Source organism: Natrix helvetica, assembly GCF_964273705.1.
Source record: "Natrix helvetica genome assembly, chromosome: 15".
NCBI classification, from domain to species: domain Eukaryota; kingdom Metazoa; phylum Chordata; class Lepidosauria; order Squamata; family Natricidae; genus Natrix; species Natrix helvetica.
Genome location: NC_138565.1, coordinates 3,556,882 through 3,582,983, shown reverse-complemented (window position 1 = coordinate 3,582,983; position 26,102 = coordinate 3,556,882). Strand labels below are relative to the sequence as shown.

At 44.1% G+C, this 26,102-nt stretch overlaps 2 protein-coding genes across 2 annotated transcripts; both read left to right on the top strand.

The window, feature by feature from the left end:
• The first annotated feature begins 245 nt into the window (after positions 1–245).
• GTF3C5 (general transcription factor IIIC subunit 5) lies at positions 246–11,293 on the top strand. Its single transcript, XM_081967278.1, has 11 exons — positions 246–485; positions 1,402–1,618; positions 2,629–2,827; positions 5,294–5,489; positions 6,408–6,512; positions 6,895–7,009; positions 7,218–7,298; positions 8,798–8,895; positions 9,153–9,235; positions 9,858–10,000; positions 10,999–11,293. Exons 1-11 carry the CDS (start codon positions 282–284, stop codon positions 11,151–11,153), a joined length of 1,596 nt encoding a protein of 531 aa, XP_081823404.1. The 5' UTR covers positions 246–281; the 3' UTR covers positions 11,154–11,293.
• Positions 11,294–11,589: 296 nt separating this feature from the next.
• Positions 11,590–25,212, top strand: CEL (carboxyl ester lipase). The gene is made up of 11 exons (XM_081967271.1): positions 11,590–11,749; positions 13,146–13,296; positions 15,065–15,187; positions 16,328–16,525; positions 17,262–17,392; positions 18,012–18,119; positions 19,661–19,778; positions 21,051–21,237; positions 22,586–22,789; positions 23,228–23,425; positions 24,932–25,212. Exons 1-11 carry the CDS (start codon positions 11,684–11,686, stop codon positions 25,125–25,127), a joined length of 1,680 nt encoding a protein of 559 aa, XP_081823397.1. The 5' UTR covers positions 11,590–11,683; the 3' UTR covers positions 25,128–25,212.
• The last annotated feature ends 890 nt before the right edge of the window (positions 25,213–26,102 follow it).

Genomic DNA, 26,102 nt, shown 5'->3' with positions numbered 1-26,102 from the left:
AAAGAAAGAAAGAAAGAAAGAAAGAAAGAAAGAAAGAAAAAGAAAGAAAAGAAAAGAAAAGAAAAGAAAAAGCGACAGCCATGAAAGACAGTAAGCAATACGGGATTACGAGAGTGGGAGAAGGAAGAAAGAGGGAAGAAACCGCCCCCTGCTTCGAGCAAGGTAGGAACTCTCCTCCTCCGGAACCTTATTTGCTTCAGCCGCGTGGCTGCGGGACCCGGGGGGGACGCTTTCAAAAAACGGACCGAGCTGTTCTCCTTTGCGTCGGCACCGTACCAGCCATGGCAGCCTCCTCAATGGAGGGTGGCGAGCAAGAGCAGAGCCGGAGGGCGGCGGGCGGCGGCGGCGGCGGCGGCGGCGGCGGCGGGCCCGTGCTTTCGGAGCTGCAGCGAGAGAAGCGGCTGGTATGCGTGGAGTTCCCCGGCGTGGTGCAGGACGTGGCCAAGACCCTGATGACTCTGGGGGGAGAAGAGGGGGTCTCCCGGGTAAGGATCCCCCCCCCCTGTCCCCAGCCTCGCCTGTTCCTTTTATCATAAGTCTCTCTACCTGCAGGAGCAAAGGGAGGGTGGGGGAAAGAAAGAGACACTTTGTACATGCTCTAGAGAAATTACAATTATGCCAGTCTTTTCTTTTAAAAAATCCAGTTGTGGCACACACATACATACATACATATATTGCCTATGTTTACATATTTTATGCATTGCATACTATACAATAGTTATGTATTGCATGTATGTATGTGTAGGACGCGATAGCTCAGCGGCTAAGATGCTGAGCTTGTCGATCAGAAGGTTCGGCATTCGAATCCCGAGCGCCGCATAACGGAGTGAGTTCCCGTGACTTGTCCCAGCTTCTGCCAACCTAGCAGTTCGAAAGCACGTAGAAAAATAGGGACCACCTTTGGTGGGAAGGGAACAGCGTTCCATGTGCCTTTGGCGTTGAGTCATGCCGGCCACATGACCACAGAGACATCATCAGACAACGCTGGCTCTTCGGCTTTGAAACGGAGATGAGTCGGGAACAACTAGCACATATGTGCGAGGGGAACCTTTACCTTTATGTATGTATGTATGTGTATACACACAAGAAATAATAAATGAAAAAAGTAAACAGGCCTTCCACCTTTCTTTCTATCAAGTATAGTAATTATACCACCACATTTTTCCCCATCTCCTTTGGCCGTCTTATTCATCAATTCTTTTTTTAAAAAAAAAAATTAGCCGCAAAAAGCTCATTTAAGATTTCTAAAATGTCCTTCTTGTTTGGGTGGCATTAGGATTTCAAGGACTAAAATTGGTAGTTTGGGAGTAAAGTTCTAATTTGAGATAAAATAATTTGGTCTCCTTACCTGTAAGTCATTGGGAGTGGCGCTTGACCTATTGGCTGTTGCATCCTTCTTAGATTTATGCCGATCCCAGCAAAAGGCTGGAACTGTATTTCCGTCCCAAAGACCCCTACTGCCACCCAGCGTGTGCCAATCGCTTCCATAGCTCTTCAATGCTGCTCAGAGTGAAAAAGAAGACGAGGAAGAAACGGACAGAGGAAGGAAATCTGGAAGAAGAAACAAAGTTTGAAGTGGAGATATTTGGCGTCATTTCCACCGTTTACAAATTTCAAGGTAATTTATTCTGAAACGGTTGGTGTTATAAACAAACACCACTTATACCTGTGTATAAATAAGCCCTTACATCTGCTTGTTGCACAGTGTATATTTTTTATGTATTTTCTTTCTTTACTTTGCTTGATCTCTCTTGTAACCCGTAGCCATGATAGTTTATGAATCAAAGAATAGTATCACACAGCAGTGTAGATTCAAAGAGGAAAATTACACAGTTGTGTCCAGATGAATAATTTTGTTCCTCTACAAATTTTTAATGTTATTCTTTTCAGTTTATTCTAGCTTACTCCACCCTTAAACTAAGGCAGTGGGGAAAAATAATGCATCATGAGTGATTTACTTATGTACAAAATCTCTTATTTTTGTTCTTGTCCACTCTGGCTAGCTAATTTGATAATAGTTGCCTATTCCCTTAGCATGTTTCTATGCACAGTCCTAATATGTGATGGGCAATTTATTCGTAGGTACCATGTGTTTCGAAATATAAGGTGCACTTTTTTCCCCTCTAAAAGAGGCTGAAAATGTAGGTGCCTCTTATACTCTGGATGTAGCTTTTTCAAAGCTGTTTTTCAGCCGTAATGAAGTGCTAGCAAGTGAAGTGATCTCTGTGCTTTGCCTGCTTTTCTCATTGCTTCTCTCTCTGACGATTAGCTGTGCTTTAGAAGCTGTTTTTTATCCCCAACCAGAGGATAAATGTACGTGCGCATACTCAAAACCAGCAAACTTATGTGCTGAAGCTGACCAAACTAAGGACACTAGCCAGATAAATACCTCTTAGGCAGAATTCCCCCCCCCCTATTTTCCTCCCGAAAAACTAAGGTGCGCCTTATACTTCAGTGTGTCTTATACTCTGAAAAATATGGTAATTATTAGTTATATACCTGATTCTAAGAATGCCAAAGTAGGTTACTGTTTATATTTATCTATTTTGTTATCTGTTTTGTAGAGTAAGGGGGAAAAGTCAGTTGCTGCTGAATGAACTTACTGCGCGCACTTTAATTTCACTCTAGGTATGTCTGATTTCCAATACTTGGTGATGCATTCAGAGCCAGACGGTAAACAAACATCAATGTATAACAAAGTTTTGATGCTCAAGCCAGAAAAAGAAGATTTTTTTATGAATGAGCTGCCACTTTATATTCCTCCCCCCATTTTCTCACGCCTGGACACGCCTATCGATTATTACTATCGGCCAGATATACATCACAGGTGAGTGCCTTTCTTGCGATATAGCGGAGTAGATACTGGAATAGCCTATCTCTGGAGATGTGGGCTGATGTCTCTCCTTGTAGTCAGGGTCTAACGTTTCGTGAAGTGGATTATAATAGCTGTAAATAAGGAGTCCGTAGAGCGTGTTATCATTCTGGCAAATAATAAAATTGTGATCCCCTTAACAACTGTGGCAAGAAAGATTGTAAAATGAGGCCAAATTCACATTAACAGCTGTCTCGCTTAGCAAACAGAGATTTGGAGCTCAATTGCAGTCATAAATTGGGGGCTACCTGTATTAAAGAGGTACTGTCTTCGCCCTCTTTCTCTCACACGTGATATCCAGGCTGATCTGCCTCTTACTCCTCTGGAATGTAATCTCTCCCTCCGGAAAATCTACCTCTTAATTGCATTCCACCATACTACCGGTTTTACACCTTCAGTTGATCCAGGGGCTCACGTGCTCTTAAGTTGCTTTCATACCTTCAGAAATCTCTTGGTTCCAGTTAAGTAACCGGCACTAATTTTGATAGTTGCAACAGGCAGCTGTACATCTGTTTCTCTGGCTTGCTTTCCTTTGTCGTAATCACACAGCTCTTTAAATGACTTCTATGCAGCTGCATGAATCCAAACTTGTGCATAATATTTGGAAGAGTTTTGCAACAAATGGCTGTGTGTGTGTTTGTGTGTGTGTGTGTGTTCCAGTGTAACTTTGGAACACCTCGAGCAATTTCAACCAAACTTGGTACACATGCGACTTAGTGTCTGGAGACAAATACTGTGGGGGTAAGACATCCTCAGGGTGTGCGTTCTGTTAAGGTACAGCTTGTTGTGCCTTAAAATGGCTTCTACCGTACTGCCGTAAAATGGCTTCTGCAGTGCAGTGGAGTTGCCATGGTAACGGCTTCACAGTACTCCACAAGGGGTCACCCTCTGGTAAGCGGAGGGGAAATCCAACATTAAACATTACGTTTGGTCCGGGATTGTTTTTGAGGAGAAATGTATGGATTAGGATAAATAAATACCCGAGCAACGCCAGGTTATGAGATAGTATATAATCATGCCAGAGCTGAATTCCATTTGCCGTTGCACATAGAACGGCAGAAGAATGCAATGAGAAAGGATCAAATGCAACTGATACATATCAGTAACGGCACTTTTATCAATCCAATGCCAAAATGTCGGTATTGAACACAAATGACCCTGTCCTCAGAGTCTCCTTTTCCATTCTTCAGTGTAACATCTGGTTGGTTTCCCATGCTGCAAAGCCTTTTACGATCATATCGATGTTGTAGTTTTTCCATACAAAACGGTTTGGCTTCATCTTAGAGGCTGAATTAGGTGATTGAATTCTTCAGCTCTTGGTGTGAGGGTTACAGTTCTTCCTTTTAAAAAAATTTCAGTGGCGTTTATAATCGAAGTATAAAAAGAAACAAAAATTAGCAAGGTCAAAGAAGGAAGGAAAGAAGAAAAATGACCAAAAATGGTGACTTCTCTGACTTTTTTCAGAGCAGTAGAATTAAAAAATTCATGCCTTCAGTTCTTTGAATCAACTGTAGAGAAACTTAATGTGATGGAAAAGAACCAGCAGATACTGTACAGTCTTTAGGAAAATCATTCTGTGGTGTCTTTTTTAAAACAAAAGGATTGAAATTAAAAACTTATGGCAAAACGTACGGGCTCGAAATGCAGTTAGTCCACAATTTACCAACATTTCTGTTGCTAAGTGAAACATTCGTTGAGTGAGTTTTGCCCCATTTTAGGACATTCTTGTCGCGGCTATTAAAATGAATTGCTGCTTCTCCTGTGCGCTGCGAGGGGAATCCAAGCATGGGTTAACTTTGTCCATTAGCCTAGAGACTGAGTTATATAAATTGATGGCCACGCCTCCTCTGACTGGAAGAGTTCAGTTTTTTAACTCAGTCCAGCCTAAAGAGACGCAAAAACTTTTCTCTCTAGGTTATTAGACAAAATGAATCATCATTATTATTATTCAGCTTGGATTCCCTTTGGAACTCATTTTGATCACATGACTAAGGGGATGTTGCAAAGGTCATCAGTGTGACGAACATTAATTGTCATCACCTTTTAAAGACCCTGTAATCTCTTGCGGGGGTGGAATCTTGGGCAATTGGAATGGAGCTAAGTGTTTATTGGCCGGATGCCCTTCCCTGTTGCTGATGCGGAGTTTTGTTCAGCAGATATATTCTCGTCGTGAGAGAAATATCTGCCTCTTGCTAGGATCGAACTCACAGCCTCCTGATTGCGAGGCGAGAGCTCCACCTCTAGGCCACCGCACCACTCTTTGTGACAACCGTTCATAAGTTCCTTTTTTCAGTGGCGTTGTAACTTAGAATGGTCACTACACAAACTGTTGTAAGCCGAGGACTGCCTGTACATGACAAATCAAAGGTTTAAGTTTAGCTGGAGTTGAGTTTCCTTGGTTGGTGTTGTTTTGTTCTCCAGGGAAGGCTACCGCAACCCTCCGCTGTCTAGCGAGAATCTGATCGGCCTCAGCAGGGCGCGGCGCCCCCACAACGCTATCTTTGTCAACTTTGAGGATGAAGAGGTCCCCTCGAAGCCGTTGGAGGCGGCCGTGCAGACGTGGAAAAAAGTCTGTAGCAATTTTGTGGATCACCAAGCAGAAGCAGAGCTGAATAATGTAGGTTTGCCTAAGCTTGAAACCTCCCTTAAATATAGATAGATAGATAGATAGATAGATAGATAGATGATAGATAGATAGATAGATAGATACATAGATACATAGATGATAGATAGATAGATAGATAGATAGATAGATAGATAGATAGATAGATAGATAGATAGATGGATGGATGTAAAGGTTCCCCTCGTACATGTGTGCTAGTAGTTCCCGACTCTAGGAGGCGGTGCTCATCTTTGTTTCAAAGCTGAAGGCCGGCCACATGACCACGGAGACATCTTCGGATAGCCCTGGCTCTTTGGCTTTGAAACAGAGAAGAGCACCGCCCCCTAGAGTCAGGAATGACTAGCACGTATGTGCAAGGGGAAACCTTATATCCATGATTACATTCCTTCCTTCCTTCCTTCCTTCCTTCCTTCCTTCCTTCCTTCCTTCCTTCCTTCCTTTCCTCCTTCCTTCCTTCCTTCCTTCCTTCATTCATTCTGCAGTGTTGACTTAGCACCCAATTTTAAAAACTCTAGGTAAATCAATCTTCATTGCTATCATGAACCGGCAGAGCAATTGGATAAGCATATTTTAAAGGATAATTAAAGCACCAAACATTCTCTATTCTGCTGGTGATTCATAAAATTAGAGCTAAGTTGGCAATTTAGGTCAAATGAGCGAGACGGTCAGCAAACAGATTTAATAAGAAATAATCATTATTTCAATGGAATGGAATTTATTTATTTTTAAATCAACCCAATGCTAACAGAGCTTCTTTTGGTGATATTCGAAAACATCCAGCAGATGGCTGAAGCTGTTTCTTTGAAATTGATTGCACATAGTGTGTGTGTGTGTGTGTGTGTGTGTGTGTGTGTGTATCTCCAGCGGGATTTCACCTTTTTGCTGTTTTATGTCTGCATGAATTCTTTTCAGCTTTTTCAGCGTCGTCCCGTGTGGTCTCGCAACGCAGTGAAAGCCAACATCAGCGTTCACCCTGACAAACTGAAACTGTTGCTACCTTATTTGGCTTATTACATGGTGAGTCCCTGTTTTATTGACATTATGATAGCTTCTTACAATAAAACCCCCAAAGAACATAATGTAAATAAACGTGCATTGTGTTTTTATATCCCTACTTGAGAGCCAGTTTGATCTAGCGGTTAAAATGCTGGCTGTTCTGATCGAGGCTTCCCAAGACCATGAAGCAAACTCCTGGTCCTGACAAAAAATTAATTTTAATATTAATTTGCTGTGAATTCTGCTCCTTCACATCCAGCAAATCACACAGTTGACTGAAATGTAGGAGAGAAGGCCTGTACTATAACCTCAGCCATTCCCCCCCGCCCCCTCCTGAGGGATGCTAACTTTTTAGCAGCCCGTTAGTTATCCTTTTATTTATTTTTTCTCACGATCCTTTTAGCTCACGGGACCCTGGAGAAGCCTGTGGGTTCGTTTTGGTTACGATCCTAGGAAGCAACCCGAAGCAAAGATCTACCAGGTTCTGGATTTTAGGATTCGCTGCGGCATGAAATACGGTAAAAATCTAAAAACAGCAGCCAGGACGGTTGCTGCAGGTTTCAGTCTTATAATGTCAGCCTCTCTGTTTCTGGGGGAGGGCTTTTTTTTGTGGCACATCAACTCGTTCCGGGCTTCCCCGAGAACCGTTCTACACTTTTTGCTGTCCTCTCCACGACTTGTACACAATTCATTGTTTCTTTATGGATTGTGTTTCCCTCTCTTTAGGGTACAACCCAAACGACATGCCGGTGAAGGCCAAGCGCAGTACCTACAATTACAGTCTGCCTATTACGTTAAAGAAACCAGGTACGTCGTACGATTGGGGGACTCTTGCTGCCTTTAAGAAACAGGAATGAAATTGCTTTTCGTTTCTGCTGGAAATATTGGAGACAAGTCACACAAAATCAGTCTGCTATCATAAATTAGAATGTCGGGTTTTCTTGTCTGTTGGGCACATACTTTGTTTACAGGAGACAGAATAACAAAGAAGGGACCTTGGAGGTCTTCTAGTCCAACCCCCTGCTCAAGCAATTTCAGACAAGGGACTGTCCAGTCTCTTCTTAAAAATGTCAGAGCATCCACAACTTCTGGAGGCAACATCCGTTCCACTGGTTTATTGTTCTCACTGTATCAGGAAATGTCTCCTTGTGTATCATGGCATTTCCCTCCTGCCCAAATGTGAGCATTTTACACAGACTGTCAAGAGGATTTGCACCCCTCTGTCTCACTAGCACGGAGAAAGACTTGCTTGAACCCATACAGAGCTTCTACTGATCCTCATAAGACAGTTTTTCTCTGGTCTGAATCCCTTCCACATGTGTGGATGTCAATTCCCAGAATTCCCTAGTTAAAAGGGCCACTGGGAATTCTGGGAGATGGACTTCTTCTTGTGGCCCACCAGCAGAGCTGGCAGCAGATTCGGACAATGAGGAGGCTGGGAGGAACATGGGCCACTCCTGGAGGCTGGGGAAGGCCCAGATAAATGAGTGATTCAGAAAATTCTAGATTGCGCAGAAATGGATAAATTAACGTTAAGATTAAAGGACAAAGAAGAGTCTGAATACTATGAAATTTGGGATAATTGGTATAAATGGTTGCATGACACAAATAAAGTTAATTTAGCCAAGAAGCAATAGAGAAATGTGTAGAACTGTAAATGAATGTATATAAAAATAGAAGCAATATAAGATCGATATATATAGGTATGATGACACAGTAATGTTAATGTGGTGATTGAAAGATGGAAGATGGAAAAAAAACAATAAAAATCTATTAAAAAAATAAAGAACGGGTCGACTTGGGAGTAAGGCCACAGGTGGACGGTAAATGGCCCCTCCCAGAGGAAATATAAGAGGAGCGAAAGGGGAGTGGAGTTTGCAGGAGGCAATTAGTTCACTTCATTGGTTCGTGACTCTCCGAGACTCCTGGCCAAGTTCTGCAGATATCAGCCTGGCAGCTCTCCAAGCCAGATAAGGTCTGTGACCGTAAATCCTCCCTGGAAAGACTTTGCTGGATGTGAATGAGCAGAATTCACAATCAATTAATAAAAGGGTTTTTTGTCGGGACAAGGAGTTTGTTTCAGGCGCTTGGGAAGCCTCGGTTAGAACAGTGTTTCCCAATATTTGGGCTTCAACTCCCCAAATTCCTTAGCCTGCATGCTTTTGCTGAAAACTCTGAGGATTAAGTCTGATTGAATCACTAAATGTCATCATTCAGCAGCCTCTTTTAAAGGGTTTCCTATCCACCTCCCACAACGTTTTTGTTATCCTAAAGAAATTGAGATCACGCCCTTATATCCCTTTCAGGAAACCACGGCGTCGGCCTCCAAGACTTAAAACAGGGGCTCAGCACATCTGGAACATCTGGTGCAAAGTCCCCAGTTATGAGCAAATACAAACTTAAGGTAAGTCCTTCCCCTCCATTCCAAGCTTTCAGGCACCTGGTTTCTCTTTGGGAGATCTAGATTTACCAAAGATTCCAAGATAAGGTGAAGGGGGATCTACGGATGGTCCTTGGCTTACGACCACAATTGTTTTGAAAGTTTTTATTTTATTTCCAAATAAACAATCCAACCGGTCAGTCCTAGAGGAGATCAACCCTGAGATCTCCCACAGATAGGACTTGGTCCAACCCTGCCTCTGATCCTTTGCCTCCTCCTAGGATTCCATTTATATCTTTGAGGAAGGGTCTCTGCCCCCTTATCGACAGATGTTCTACCAGCTGTGCGATTTGAAAGTGGAAAGGTACAGTATTTACCCTGACCTGTTAATGTTAAGCTGTGGAAATCATCTGGCATTTTAGTCAAAATCTTGTTTCATTTTTGAGGCTCTTCAATGATTGAAACCCAATCTATGTATGAGTTTGGACGTCCTTTGCTTTGCAACTCTAGAAAGTCAATTCACGCTTTGTCCAGATGTTTGAGGGCACCTAACCAAGCATCTCAAACCACAAGTGTATCCTGACTCTAGAAAGTCAATTCACGCTTTGTCCAGACGTTTGAGGGCACCCAACCAAGCACCACAAGTCACAGGTGTATCCTGACTCTAGAAAGTCAATTCACGCTTTGTCCAGACGTTTGAGGGCACCCAACCAAGCACCTCAAGTCACAGGTGTATCCTGACTCTAAAAAGTCAATTGATGCTTTGCCCAGATGTTTGAGGGTACCCAACCAAGCATCTCAAGTTGCAAGTATCCTAGCAACAGTTACGTCATCTTTGTTAATTACAGCTTTCCAAGAAAGGGTGCTAATGACAGCCATGGCTTGGTCCATCCAGGAGGCTAGTGTCTATCTATCCCTGGCTTCACAATTTGGTTGTTTGATTTGCTGCGCTGAGAAGAACCTCTCTGAAATTGGCTTCTGTTCAGCTTGCAGAAGATCATCCATCGAAACGACAACATGGAGGCGGCTTGTACGGAGCGGGACGGCTGGTGTCTTCCGAAGACCAACGATGAGTTGAGGGACACCATGTCACTGATGATAAGGCAGATAATCCGATCCCAAAGACCAGGTGAGTGTTCTCACCTAAGCTTCCTGAGACTGTAAAAAGCACACGCTTAGTCCCCAAAACCCTCGTTTTATTTCAACGGCTGTGAATTATGTTCGTTCACAGCCTGCAATGAGTCACAAATAGTTTGTAAAGTCTGACATAAGTCTGCCAAAGTCTTTCGGGGTAAGGCTGATAAGCACCCACCTTTATCTCCCTTGAAACGCTGCCAAAGACCTAATTGGCAATTAGCTTTGCAAGGCCACACGGAGCACAGAGTCAAAACGGAGCTTCAGAATTGAAACCGACCAGCATGAACAAAGTTGCTTCCTGCAAAGGCTCACGTGCCTTTGCTCTTCCTTTATGTCTTATGGGAGGGGCCAATCATCTCCAAGCCTTACTCCCGAGTCGCCTCTTTTGTCTTAACTTTTCTCGCCTTCTGGCAGCTCTGCCCATGTGCGCACTGGGAACAGGCTCCCTCTCTTCCTCTGCCTCACTGATGTCAGACTCCGGAGGCAGCTGATAACTGTCAGACAGCCCTGGCCCCCTCTCTGCCTCCGACACAGAGCCCTCATCCGAGCCTTCCCCAGTCTCCAGGACTGACCCATGTTCGTCCCCAACCTCCTCACTGTCTGACTCTGCTGCCAGCTCCACGGACCGCCAGCGGAGTACAACAGTGATGGGAAACGGGGCTGGCAAGTCCAGGTATGTTGGTCATGTGGGTGACCTGTATTATATCCGTCACGAGTTACGATTGTAACGGGCAGGCTCCATTATGGTCATATCTCAAGGTCTACCTGAAATAATGACATCCCTGCAGCTTTTCTCTTCTTTTCATTCTTCTTTTAATAATAAAGCTTTTGTGTTTCTTAGCGTTTTTTCCCCTATAACCTTGTTTTTGCTGGTCACGAGATGTTCAAAAGTGCCAGATCCCATATTAATTCATTCTTAATGATTCCAACCAGAATCGTCTGAGTTGCTTTTGCTTCTCATTTGTAATTCCCTTTTCTCCGCTGTTTCAGCTCTCTTCAGAAACCCTTCCAGCTCTACAGTGGGCAAAGAGCAGCTGACCTTTGAATCTGGAGAAGAGGAGGAGGAGGAGGAGGAAGAGGAGGTTTTCAAGCCTTCGGATGGGAGCGAAAATGAAATGGAGACCGAAATTCTTGACTATGTCTAATGTGATGGGGCTGGTAGACTGGACTGGTTCTTGTGGGGGGGGGAAGAATTTACAATCAGATATTTCAATTCTCTACTATATGTTTCCGGTGAAATCCCCAATAAAAATATCTCTGGTTTAAAGTCTATATGTTTTGGTATCATTTTTTTTCCAACCATGTGTGGATTTTAGTCCAGTATTTTTTAGCTTCTGCACACGTCCACCATATATGGCAATACGAACGCAGTATCTGACGGGTGAGAGTTTTATTTGTTATCTATCAGGGCCGAGGGGCTGAAGCGTGAGAGAGCCCCAGCTGGCAGTAGATGGACACACCTCAAAGGGGAAAAGATAAGGTTTGTTTTTTCCACTTGTTGGATTTTTCTTGGATATTTCCCTGCAAAACTTGGCGAGGAGGCAAGGCAACCGGTCCATCAGATTTCCAGCTGTGGCCGCGACACGGGTGCCCTTGAGTGGCCACAGATAATCGGGCTGAACCTAAGCTATAAAAGCCACCCGTCTGGAATGTAGAAGCCCATTTGGAGGTCACCATGAATCCCTGGGCTGTTCTGGGCTTGGCTGTCCTCTTCTGCCTGGAGGCAGCAGGCGCTGCCAAGGTAACTTTCAGCTAACGGAGGGGCGTAGAGGTAGTCCTTGAGTGACAACGGTTCATTTCGCCAACAGTTCACCAACACTGGGAGTGTTTAAGAAGAGGGTTGGGTGATCATTGGGCTGAAGTGGTCGTGCAGGATGGGTTTCCTGCCTAAGCAGGGGGTTGAAGACCTCCAAGGTCCCTTCCAACTCTGTTATTCTATTCTATATTCTATTCTATTCTATTTTCAATTCTGTTCTATTTTCTATTCTATTCTATTTTCCATTCTATTCTATTCTATTTTCTGTTCTATTTTCTATTCTATTCCATCCTATTTTCTATTCTATTTTCTATTTTCTGTTCTATTCTATTCTCTATTCTATTTTCTATTCTATTTTCTATTCTATTTTCTATTCTATTCCATCCTATTTTCTATTCTATTCTCTATTCTATTTTCCATTCCATTCTATTCTCTATTCTATTTTCTATTCTATCCCATTCTATTTTCTATTCTATATTCTACACTATTTTCCATTCTATTCTATTCTATTTTCTATTCTATTCTCAATTCTATTTTCTATTCTCTATTCTATTTTCTATTCTTTCTATTCTATTCTATATTCTATTTTCTATTCTATTCCATCCTATTTCCTATTCTATCCTATTCTCTATTCTGTTCTATTTTCCATTACATTCTATTCTATTCTCTATTCTATTCTCTATTCTATTCTCTTCTATTTTCTATTCTATTCTCTATTCTATTTTCTGTTCTATTCTATTCTATTTTCTATTCTATTCTATTCTCTATTCTATTCTATTCTATTCTCCTATTCTATTCATTCCATATTCTAATACTGCTCTATAAACTGGGTGCACCTAGACTGCACCCAGTTTTGATCACCACAGTATAAAAAATATATTGAGACTCTAGAAAAAGTGCAGAGAAGAGCAACAAAGGCAATTAGAGAACTGGAGGCTATATGAAAAAGAGTTTCGGGATTTGGGTATGGCCAGGCTAGAGAAAATAAAGAACTAGCAGAGACATAATAGCAGTCTTCCAATATTTGAAGAGCTGCCACAGAGAAGAGGGGGACAAGCTATTTCCCAAAGCCCCTGAAGGCCAGACAAGGAACAATGGATGGAAATGGATCAAGGAGAGATTCAACGTGGAAATAAGGAGGAATTTTCTGACAGAGAGAACAATCAACCCATGGAACAGAAGTTGCCTTCAGAGGTTTTGGCAGCTTCATCCATCACTGGAAGCTTTTCAGAAAAGACTGAAGAATGGTGTGGGGTCTCCTGCTTGAGCGGAGGGTTGGACTAGATGACCTACAGAGTCCCTTCCAACTCCGTTAGTCTGTTCTGTCTTTCTTGATACAAGAGCTAACACATACTTCTTCCCTTTTGTGACATGTGCGTAGCTGGGCATAGTATACACCGAAGGTGGGTTTGTGGAAGGCGTCAACAAAAAACTGGGCCTTTTTGGAGATTATATGGATACCTTCAAAGGAATCCCTTTTGCTGCCCCCACCAAGACTTTGGAAGACCCCCAGCCTCACCCTGGCTGGCCAGGTAGGATGGAAAAGGTGCCTTAAATTGAATTAACTTCTGCTTTTAACCGATAACAATTGCACTATAGGAAGTCACTTGGACGTCTTGAATAAAAAGACTGACATTTCTTTCTTGACCTAAACGGTTTAGGTGTCTCTTCCATTTGGATGAATGTCAGCATGTGTCAGGGTTCCAAATAGAATCCAGAATTAAATCAGAATCTGAAAGCTTCCCGGTTTTCCCCACCCAGTTCAAAAACTTGCTTCCCACACCCACGTCCATCATGTGGTCCAATCTTCCACTGCCATGCTGGCAGCTTCCACCCATCCACATCCGCTCAGGTGTAGAGACAAAGGATGACCTTGGCTTTCTAGAAAGAATGTTATTATGGCTACATATCACCCAGCTCCCCTCTCATTTTCCCACAATAGAAAATGCACGGTGGAATAATAGAAAGTGCGACAGGCCAAAGATCCAAAAGAAAAGATGGCTGTAGGCCTGACAGCATGTTGCACAAGCCTACATCGGGCTGGGCGATTTAGCATCCTTTATCCAGGTTTGGTTTAATTGTGGGGGGGGGGAGTGATGGCAGAAGAACAGGAAGGCCTGGAGAAACATTGTCCATGGGGTCGCGATGGGTCGGACAAGTCTTCACAACTAACAACAACAGAAAGTGAGCTTCCAGGGTTGTTAAATTTGGGGAACAAGGTGGAAAAAGAAACACACATTTCGCAACTCATTGGGGTTTTTTCCAGGGCCTTTCCAAGGCATCCTTCTGCATTCCTTAAGGACTAGAAAGTTGTGGATGACGCGTGTGTGTGTGGATCTATTACAAAACCGTGCATTTGAGAAATCATTCTGCGTTTCCTTCTGTCCTCTAGAATCAGGATTAGGGACAAGGTCATTGAGTGTGAACAATAGGGTCTAAGTAGGACTCCATAGTAGCAATTCCGAGAGGGATCTTAGTAGACCTTGTAGAGTCTACTCTACTACCTAGAGTCCTAGTAGACAATCACTTAAAGATGAGCCAAGAGTGTGCGGTGGCAGCCAAAAAAGCCAATGCAATCCCAAGCTGCATTAACAAGAAGGACAGAATCAAGATCAGGCGAAGTGTTAGTACTGCTTTATGAAGCCTTAGTAAGGCCAATATTGATCACCATATTATAAATATATATATATACCATATTATTAAAAAGACTAGAGAAAGAGGGCAGAGAAGATAAAAGAAAGATGATTAAGGGTGTGCTAAACATCTACTAAAGCATATGAAGTACGGTTGCAGGAATTGGGGATGTTTAATGAAAAAGAAGGACCAGGGGTGACGTGAGAGCAGTCTTCCAATATTTGAAGGGCTACCCCAAAGAAGAGGGAGTCAAGCTGTCCTCCAAAGCACCCGAGGGCAGGACAAGAAGCAACAGATGGAAACTAATCAAGGAAAGAAGCAACCTAGAACTAAGCAGAACTTTCCTGGCGATGAGAACAACTTGCCTACTGGAGGTTTTTAAGAAGGGATTACACAACCATTTGTCCAAGAATGGCATAGGGTCTCCTGCTTGAGCAGGAGGTTGGACTAGAAGATCTCCAAAGTCCCTTCCCATTCTGGGATTCTGTCGGCATTGGTATCCAAGAGTTAAACATACGAGTAGAGACCTCATGTGTCCAGTTTTACGACTCTAAGAACTGTGTTGATGTGGGAGGTAGTTATAGATTGGAGTTTTGAGATCGCCCACAAAGCATACTTGGCCTTAAGGGATACACAACCAATTCTGTGGTGTTTTTTGTCGCCCAGGCACACTTCAGGCTAACGAATACAAGAAACGTTGCATGCAGTCCACCCTCACCCAGACAGATGTGCGTGGCTCTGAAGATTGCCTGTATCTAAACATCTGGGTCCCTCAAGGGAAGAAACAGGGTAAGGTTATGTTGGAATATTCATGGATGGGAGAGACATGGTAACAAAGTCAGCCAATGAATAGGCCTAGCAACTAAGTCAGCCAATGAGAGCTTAAACGGGTCTCAGAATCGAAACTGAAACAACTCCGTCTGCTCTGAACTCTGAAATGAAACTTAACTGTTCTCTCCTGCTTGTGTTGTTTATAATTTCTATCACATTGGAAGAATCTACTAATGGTATTGTACATTTATTCATCTGTTCTTATGTGTACAAAGAAGTCCATGAATCCAGCTGAATCCGTTATCTGTGTGTGCTTTCGGGATTTGATTTTTCTACTCTGACAGGTTATGCTAGAATTTAGAATTTGCCCATAAGTTTTGTAATTTTTACTCCTTCTTTGGCCGCTGCCTTTCCAGGAAATGAGTTAGCAAGGTCTTGTTTTTGAAAACTAGGCTATGCCTGGATCTCCACGGACTTTCAAGTTTGGAAAACCTAAAACCAGCTACAAACTGGGGTGAAAAAAAGAAGGTTGTGAGAAACCTTCACTGGAATTTTGTTTCAGGGAATGCAAACTAGATCGGTGTAATCTATCAACATGCTCATTTTTTTTTTTAACGTGCTTTTCCAAAAGGCAAATAGACTTCCTTGGTGTTTTTTTTTCTCCTTCAAATCGTTTTGCTTCTCATCCAAGAAGCTTCTTCAGAACTGAAGAGGCTTCTTGGATGAGAAGTGAAATGTTTCAAGAGGAAAAAAACCCCCAATAAAGTCCAATTGTCTTTTGGAAAAGCACCTTTGGGACAAGCTGGATGATTGAGAATCTCCATAGACAAACATGTTCATTGGCTTATGTGCCAAATCCTAAATTCACATCCATCGGATATCTAATGAGAGAAAGATTACTTGACATGACGTCCGGTCAACATTTGAAGAGAGGGCTTGTCTTCAAAGACAAGTAGCCCACTGCATTTCCTGGTCTGCTGAAGTTCAACAGGTTGATCTGATCTAAGGTCTCCTGCTTGAGCAGAGGGGGTTGGACTAGAAGACCTCCGAGGTCCCTTCCAGCTCTATTCTGATTGATTGATCTGGACAATCGGGCGGAGTCCAAACTTTGTCGGCTTCACACGTCTCTTTGCTTTGCCATCTCTCCTTGTGCTTCAGTCTCCACCAACTTGCCAGTGATGATCTGGATTTACGGAGGGGGCTTCGTCTGGGGAAGCGGTCAGGGGGCCAACTTCCTGAGCAATTATTTGTACGACGGGGAGGAAATCGCCAGCCGCGGGAAGGTGATCGTAGTGACTTTCAACTATCGGCTCGGGCCGTTGGGTTTCCTAAGTACTGGAGATGCAGCTCTTCCAGGTAAGTTCAACTCTTGGAGAATCTTGCTCTTCTCCATCCGCTGAAAGACTAAGATCTTACCACGATTGTGCGTTATTATTTTAGTTTTCAATTACTCTCAATTACTTGCTTTCAGTAGCAAGGTTTCCATTTATTTCTCCGTCAATCCATCGTGACTCCTGGCAAGTTACGTAGAAAATATCCTGCAGTTTTGGTGGGGGGTAGATTTTTGAGAAGAGCTGGCCCATGCCTGCTCCTTAATTGAGAGAGGGATAGGCCCAAAGTCACCCAGTTTCCATGCCTAAGGTAGGACTAGAGCTCCCCATGTTCTGATGTTTAGACCAAAGTCACCCAATCAGTTTCCATATCTAAGGTAGGACTAGAACTTCCAATCGCCTGGTTTCTACCCTAGTGCCTTCACCACTACACCAAACCAGCTCTCTCTTTTCCTGGATTAATAATAATGCATGAATAATTTCATAAGAGAGAGAGAATAGCGGTTGCTTAATGCTTCATTATTTCTTCTCCCTCCCCTTCCCCTCCTCCTCCTCCTCTTCCTTCTCTTTCTTCTTCTTCTTCTTCTTCTTCTTCTTCTTCTTCTTCTTCTTCTTCTTCTTCTTCTTCATCATCATCATCATCTTCTTCTCCTTCTTCCTTCTCCTTCTTTTCCTTCTCTTCCTTCTTCATCTTCTTCTCCTTCTCTTCCTTCTTCTTCTTCTTTTCCTTCTCCTTCTCCTCCTCCTCCTCCTCCTTCTAGGCAATTATGGCCTCAAAGATCAACACATGGCTATCGCTTGGGTCAAGAGAAACATCAAACATTTCGGGGGAGACCCAGACAACATCACACTCTTCGGGGAATCTGCTGGCGCTGTCAGCGTCTCCATACAGGTGAGGATGTTGGAAGACTCTCGGCTGCCTAGTGGCGGGCATTTCTAAGGACTCTTTTGAAAATGTGGGATGAAGACCCAAGATAAATAGGGCCAACTTTGAAGACATCAAAAAGATGCTTGTTTCATTGTCACTGGGTTTCACTTGGCCTGCTAAATCCCCCCAAAGCAAACCATCATTTGCATAATCCGAATCTTGCTTTATGGGACGTGGTGGCTCAGGTGGCTAAGACGCGCAGCTTGTTGATCGGAAAGGTCGGCGGTTCGAATCCCTAGCCCCGCGTAACGGAGTGAGCTCCCGTGACTTGTCCCAGCTTCTGCCAACCGAGCAGTTTAAAAGCACATAAAAAATGCCAGTAGAAAAATAGGAAACACTTGAAGCTCTGAACTTGGTGGTTTTCTTGCAGACGTTTCATGACCCAACTAGGTAACATCATCAGTGCTAGCGCAAGCTCGGACAGCACCAAGGACGCCCTCATCTCAACCCTGAGCTACAAATATTCTCCTAGTTAGGTTTATTTCTCCAGCATTCCCCGCCAGATTTCTTTGGAATTCGTGTTCTTTGGAATTCCAGCTCTGCTAAAATTGAAATCAAAGCTTTCTCTGTTTCCTGCATGTAGACCCTGTCACCCTACAGCAAAGGTTTGATTAAACGGGCCATCAGCCAGAGTGGAGTCGCTCTATGCCCTTGGGCCATCCAAAAAGACCCCCTATTCTGGGCTATCAAGGTAAAGTAGAACCTACACGTTATATTCTTGGGGATTCCCTCCTTCTATGTCTCGCTTTGAAACTACCTGAGATGCTGGTGGGATTTTCCTAAGGTTCTGTCCATGTTCCCCTCGCAAAAGTGGATTGGAGAAGCTAGAAGCTAGAAGGCGGGAGTGGGACAGCAGTCCTCTGTGTGATCTTCAAAAACTGGTCCTAGAGACCACCGTTGGCCCAATACAGATGAAAGCTGAGATGTTCCTTAGTCAAGAGTTGCTCCTGCCCCTTGAAATCTCCCCCACCCCAAATGGAGGCATGCAGATGGTTATGGATTGTGGGGCCACCTAGATTGGGAGATCTTCCCTAGTTAGTTTTGGGTAGGGTTGGACAGTCCCTTGACGGAGCTGGCGCACATTCGAGGTCCTCCTAGAGACTCAGTGGTCCTGATGGAATAGCAGATTGGAGCTGTGCCTTGGAAGACCCTTTGTCCTGGTTTGATAAAAGGAAATTGGGTATAAATTGTAAGCAGTGATTAAGAAGGGAGGCCTAGAAACTTTGTTATTAAATATGATCAATTTTTTTAAAAATTTAGAACATGTCATAAAGATGTCATGTTACCGGATGATAATGGAAAGAGTTAACCGAATGCCATTATGTGGTTTTTCTTTAAATTTTGGAATATTTTATATAAAAGGATGTAAAAAGCAATTATAGCCAAATGAAGGTTGAGGTATGATGATAGTAATATGTGTGTGTGTGTGTGTGTGTGTGTGTGTGTGTGTATTGTGTCACAACCCCTGGTATGCCCAAATATGGGAGGGAACACACTGCTTCCCTTTTCTGTCTTTCGGCTCACTCCAGGAGACCATCCTATTTATTTATCAGCACAAATACAACACACACACACACACACACATATATATTTAATTTAAAATATATAACTTGATATGAATTGTAGGTGAGGACTCTGGAAGGGATGCACGAAAGTTTTTTGCAACCAATTAACACACTTTCTACAATTTGTAATGGAAGATGGTTCTGTGGGGAGGGGGGTTGTGTTTTGTTTGTGTTTATTCAAAAATAAAAAAAAAGTTTTTTTATATATATATATAAAAAGAAACATGGTCCTGGTAGAATAGCAGATTGGAGCTGTGTCTTGGAAGAGACTTTGTCCTGGTGCATCTTGCATTTGTTCCTGGACCAGGAGGCCTTACTCAAGGTCACCTGGAATGCTGCGATACATCTTGCACATTGAGCTGCCCTTAAAGATTCCCCATTGATTTTCCTCATCGGAAGGTCGCAAAAGGGGAATCATGCCAATCACACACACACACACACACACACACACACACACCGGGACACTGCGAACAGACATAAATGTGAGTTGGTTGTCTGAATTTTTCGATCGGCTTCGAATGGGGACGCCGCGACAGTTGTGTCAAACATGGTCCCGAGTCCCTTCTTTTTCCCCTGGTGCCATTGTAACCTCGATCGCTAAATGAACCGTTGTAAGTCGAGGATCAGTCCCTCCGGCAGCCAAATAAATACAGCTTCCGCCTTGCAGACGGCGCAGAAAGTGGGCTGTCCGACGGACAATACCACCGTGATGGCCAACTGCCTCCGAATTACCGATCCGAAGACGCTGACCCTCGCTTATCATCTGGAAGTCGCCAACTTGCGCTGTAAGACGGAGTGGGAAAGAATGTCCGGGCGAGGGGGGGGGGGGGAGAATGAAATGAGGGATACTCGGTGCTCAGTGAGGCACGGCTGGCTGGGGAATGCTGGGAGTTGAAGTCCACAAGTCTTAACATTGGCCAAGTTGAAGAGCCCCAGTCTATAGCCACAGATTTAGCAATAGCACTTAGCACTTATATACTGCTTCATAGTGCTTTACAGCCCTTTCTAAGCAGTTTACAGAGTCAGCCTTTCACCCCCCAACAATCTGGGCCTCATTTTACCCATCTCGGAAGGATGAGAGGCTGAGTCAACCTTGAGCCTGGTGAGATTCGAACCGCCAAATTCCAGTTTGGCAGTCAGCAGAATTAGCCTGCAGTGCTGCACTCTAACCACTGAGCCACCATGGCAGTTGATAGATAGATGGATGGATGGATGGATAGATGGATGGATGGATAGATAGATAGATAAAGCACTAGCACTAAGACTTATATACCACTTTACAGCCCTCTCTAAGCAGTTTACAGAGCCAGCCTTTTGCCCCCAACAATCTGGGTCCTCATTTGACCCACCTCGGAAGGATGGAAGGCTGAGTCAACCTTGACCCTGGTGAGATTTGAACTGCCAAATTGCAGGCAGCCGGCAGGCAGCAGAAGTAGCTTGCAGTGCTGCCCTCTAACCACTGGGCCACTGTGGCAGATGATAGATAGATAGATAGATAGATAGATAGATAGATAGATAGATAGATAGATAGATAGATAGATAGATAGATAGATAGATAGATGATAGATAGATATGGATGGATGGACGGACGATAGAGAGATGGATAGATAGAGATATAGAGGACTAGCAGTAGCACTTAGACTTATATACCGCTTTACAGCCCTTTCTAAGCGGTTTACAGAGTCAGCCTCTTGTCCCCAACCATCTGGGTCCTCATTTTACCCACCTCGGGAGGACAGAAGGCTGAGTTAACCTTGAGCCTAGTGAGATTTGAACTGCCAAATTGCAGGCAGCTGGCAGTCAGCAGAAGTCCCTGCAGTACTGCACTCTGACCACTGCATCACCTCGGCTCCTTTTCCTGGGTTTTCCCTGCAACTTTGCCCGGCATCTTCAGAGGGCAAGGTGGCCTGCCAGGCCTTCCCTCCGGCGATGCTTTCGATAGTGATGACGACATCTTGTCCCATCTCGCTGGGCACTTGTCCTCCCGAGATGCCCTCCCTCCTGCTTTCTCTCCCAACGGATGGGAATTTGTTGGCTGTCTTCTTCTTCCCCTGCAGACCCCTTGGTCCATTATCTGGCTTTCTCCCCGGTGGTGGATGGAGACTTCATCCCCGATCACCCGAAGAACCTCTTTGCCAACGCGGCGGAGGTGGACTACCTGCTCGGAGTCAACGATATGGACGGACATTTCTTTGCCGGCATCGACATGCCGGCCATCAACCGCCCCCTGGCGAAGATCACCCCGTAAGGAGGGCAGGCGAATAGATGCTGGGCACTGGGGAGGGGAGGAAGGCTGGTGGAACATCTGGAGATGTTCAGCTGGGATGGCCTGCTGCCTTTTGTCTTCCGGTCCTTCAACTAAGGCTACGTTGTGCTTAGATTTGCTATCAAAAGGGGAAGGTATATATTTATGCTGGGAAGGGCAAGGTTTCTGCAAATTATAATCCTGAAAAAATGGGATAATATCTTGCCTGGGCTATTGATCAGAATAAGGGAAGGGACCTTGGAGGTCTTCTAGTCTGACTCCTTGCTCAGGCAGGAGACTGTACACCATTTTGGACAGATGGAAGTCCAGTCCCTTCTTGAAAACCTCCAGTGATGGAGATCCCACCCACAACCTCTGGAGGCAACTTCTGTTCCATTGGAGCATTCATCAGAACAGAACTGGAAGGGACCTTGAAGTCGCATAGAAGAGGGGATAGACCGATCCTACAAAGCATCAGAGGGCAGGACGAGAAATAATGGGTAGAAGATCATTCAAGAGAGATCCAGCCTAGAACTAAGGAGAAATTTCCTGACAGTTGAGAACCATTAATCAGTGGAACAACTTGCCACCAGAAGTTGGTTTTTTTTTTAAGTCACTGGAGGTTTTAAAGAAAAGATCAGACAGCCATAAGACCAAAATTCATTCCTTCCTTCCTTCCTTCCTTCCTTCCTTCCTTCCTTCCTTCCTTCCTTCCTTCCTTTTCTTTCTCTTCCTTCCTTCCCTTCCTTTTCTTCTTTTCTTTCTTTCTCTTCCTTCCTTCCTTCTTTACTTACTTACTTTCCTTCCTTCCATCCCATCCATGGTATGCAGTGATTAGAATGTGCCGAAGTGGCCCAGTGGTTAGAGTGCAGTACTGCAGGCTACTTCAGCTGACTGCTAGCTGAATTTGGCAGTTCGAATCTCACCGGGCTCAAGGTTGACTTATCAGCCTTCCATCTTTCCGAGGTGGGTCAAACCCTAACCCTAACCCAGATTGTTGGGAGCAAGAGGCTGACTCTGTAAACCGCTTAAAGAGGGCTGGAAAAGTACTACGAAGCGGTATAGAAGCCTAAGGGCTATTCCTATTGCTATCCAAGAATTAAAAACACAAGTAGATAGAAACACTGGAGGTTTTCAAAAATAGACTGGAACAACCATTGGCCTGGGATGGGAGAGAGGGACGTAATCTCCAAAACAACTGACGGCAGGACAAGAAGCAACGGATGGACGCTAACCAAGGAGAGAAGCAACCTAGGACTAAGGTGGAATTTCCTGACAGTGAGAACAATTGTTCTTAAAATGGGATAGAAACGTGATGCTGAAACCATTTCATTTTCTTTTTTTTAGGGAAAACGTCTACCGATTAATTCAGGGATTGACGGTAGAGAAGGGCGCCGCAGGAGCTGATGCGGCCTATGCCGTTTACACACAGATGTGGAGTAACACGGAAGACCAAGAGGTCATGAAGAGGACAGTGGTGGATCTGGAGACCGACTATATCTTCCTGGTTCCCACCCAGCAAGCACTTCAGCTGCATCAAAAAAACGCCACGTGAGTTGACGAAGGATTTGGAGGGGTCCCTCGCTGGGGTGGGGCGTGTCTGGCTGACGGCTGGGGCTCTCATAGAATCGTCGGTCCAGAAGGGACCTTGGAGGTCTTCTAGTCCAACCCCTGTTGTGGCTGCACCAGCGGCCTGCGGAGCTGGCAGACAGTGAGGAGGTTGCGGAGGAACGTGGGCCGGTCCTGGAGTCTGGGGAAGGCGCGAATGAGGGCTCTGTGTCAGAAGCAGAGAGGGGGGCCAGGGTCATCTGAGAGTTATCAGCTGCCTTTGGAGTCAGACATCAGTGGGGCAGAAGAACAGCTGGAGCCTGTTCCCAGTGTGCGCATGCGCAGAGTTGCCAGACGAAGGGCTCCCTCGTGGTCGTTAAGTCGAGCTGTGATCGTTCTTACTATCTTACCCTCCCATCTTTCCTCTTGGTTTATTTCCAGAACTGCCAAGACCTACAGCTATCTCTTCTCCGAGCCCTCGCGGATGCCCGTCTACCCCGGCTGGGTAGGGGCGGATCATGCCGATGACATTCAGTACGTCTTCGGCAAACCGTTTGCCACGCCCTTGGGTTACAGGTCCCGGCATAGGACGCTCTCCAAAGCCATGATTGCTTATTGGACCAACTTCGCCAGAACTGGGTGAGAAATTGGGGTGCAGGGTGGAGCACGCAACCATGGGGCTGGTTAGTGCCCTGAAAGCCTTCGCTCCCCCGCCTTTTAAATCATTTTTAACGTTCCTCTTTTAAGCGTTACATAATTTTTAAATGCTTTTAATGCTTTATTGTAGTTGTTAAATATAATAGATGTTAAGATAGATGATAGATAGATAGATAGATAGATAGATGATAGATAGATGATAGATGATAGATAGATGATTGATAGATAGATAGATAGATGATAGATAGATAGATAGATAGATAGATAGATAGATGATAGATAGATGATTGATTGATAGATGATTGATTGATAGATGATAGATAGATGATAGATGATTGATAGATAGATGATAGATGATAGATAGATAGATAGATAGATAGATAGATAGATAGATAGATAGATGATTGATTGATAGATGATAGATAATAATAATAATAATAATAAGTTTGAATTTATTAGCCGCTCCCTTTCCAAGTAGGACTCGGGGCGGCGTACAATGGGGCATATAAAACATAGAAAATATATAAAACACATAGGCGTACATACAGAACATACATACAGATACACAAACACGGACTCGGACTCGGAGGAGGTAAACAATTTACATCATATAGACAGTTAAAATAGATAGATGATAGATAGATGATAGATGATTGATAGATAGATGATAGATAGATAGATAGATAGATAGATAGATAGATAGATAGATAGATAGATAGATAGATATGGTGAATGATAAATAGACAGAGTGACAGAAAAGATAAAAAAATAAAGAGAGAGAGGGGTTAGAAAAGGAAGATCAAGATGCAGAGAATGTGGAGATAGACAGACAGATAGAAAGAAACAGAGATAAGATAGAAAATAAATAAAGATAAAAATATAGAGAAGATATGGTTAGAAAGATAAGAGAAAAAAGATCAAAATATAGAGATGTAGATAGGTAGGTAGGTAGGTAGGTAGGTAGATAGATAAAGACAGAGAGACAGACAGAAAAGATAAAACTATAAAGAGGAGGGAGAGAGATGTTAGAAAAGAACAAGATATAAAGAATATGGAGATAGATAGATAAATAGATAGATAGATAGATAGATAGATAGATAGATAGATAGATAGATAGATAGACAGACAGACAGACAGACAGACAGACAATGATAGACAGAGATAGATAAGATATAATGATGGGTGGATGGATGGATGGATGGATAGATAGATAGATAAATCGTTAGATAGAAAAAGAATAGGGAAATTAGCAATGGACGGACGGACTCTAGAAAGTCCCTCATGTCCCCCTTGGAAGTTTTTTCCAGGCTCCTTTTGACACCAGGTACCCTAAAAAAAAAAACTTCAAAAGCCAACATTGTTGTCTCCTCAACTAGAAAACATTGCTGGGAAGACCCTGAACCCACCTTTGTCTGAAGGAGGCGCTATTTTCTTTTCTGTGACGCGTACAGGATCTAATCAAATATTTCTTCTTCCTCTCCCTTCCAGTGACCCCAACCAAGGAGAGTCCCAAGTCCCCATCGCCTGGGTGCCTTATGACAACGAAAACGCCTTCTACCTCGATATCAACCACAACATCAACTACGAGTCGGTGAAACAAGGCCTGCGGGATGCTTACGTCAACTTCTGGAACGTGGCTTATCGCAACCTCCCCAATGTCCGAATCGCAGCAAAGCAGGAATAAAAAAAAACCAAGCAACCCCAAACTACGTCTCTTGATGTTTGTACATGAAACGAGAACCCAATAAACAGATCTCACGCTCTTGAAATCTTCCCCGTTTGTTCTGCCTGCGAAAGTCCCAAAGTCCAGCATCTCTGTTCTGACTGAGGCTTCCCAAGAGTATGAAGTAAACTCCTTGTCCCGACAACAAACCCCTTTTATTAATTCACTGTGAATTCTGCTCCTTCACATCCAGCAAAGTCTTTCAAGGGAGGATTTACGGTCACAGACCTTCTCTGGCTTGGAGAGCTGCCAGGACAATATCTGCAGAACTGGGCAAGGAGCCTCGGAGAGTCACGAACCAATGAAGCGAAGTCATTGTCTCCTGCAAACTCCACTCCCCTTTCGGCCAAATTGGTAGTGTATTTTGGCTTTGGTCGCAGAACCAGCAGCGACCCAGGCTGGCCACGCCCCCCCGAACGATTCCCCCAGTTGCCACTCTCCGGCATGTTGGTTAGTAGTGTACGCGCGTGCGAAGTCTACTGCAAATTATTCTGCGCATGTGTGAAGAATAATTTACATTGAATTGTGTCCGCGGATACGGTGTGCGTCAGTTGCGCATACGCGAAGCGGAAGTAAAACCGGGAGCAACCCACCTCTGGCCCGACGCCATTCTTGTGGGAAACCTACGGTTGAAATCCCAGACTGGTGGAAGGCTCAAAGTATTTTAGGCAAGAATTATAAAGCCTGATACCCCCTTAAAAGCATCTCAGCACGGCGTCTGGTCCCCAAAGCAGGCCAACCCTTGCTAATTTGGGGTGGGTGGTTGGAGAAAGCACTCACTTGGCTGATCAACAGAGAGAAGGTTACCTCCAGGACGCCTTAAGCCCCCTTCCTTCCTCCCAACCAAGCAGCTGGAGGTCAAAAAAGACACACACACCCGCCCCGAGAAAGGGAAACGTAAACAAGCGAGACTAGAAAAATGGTTTTCTCGGGGCG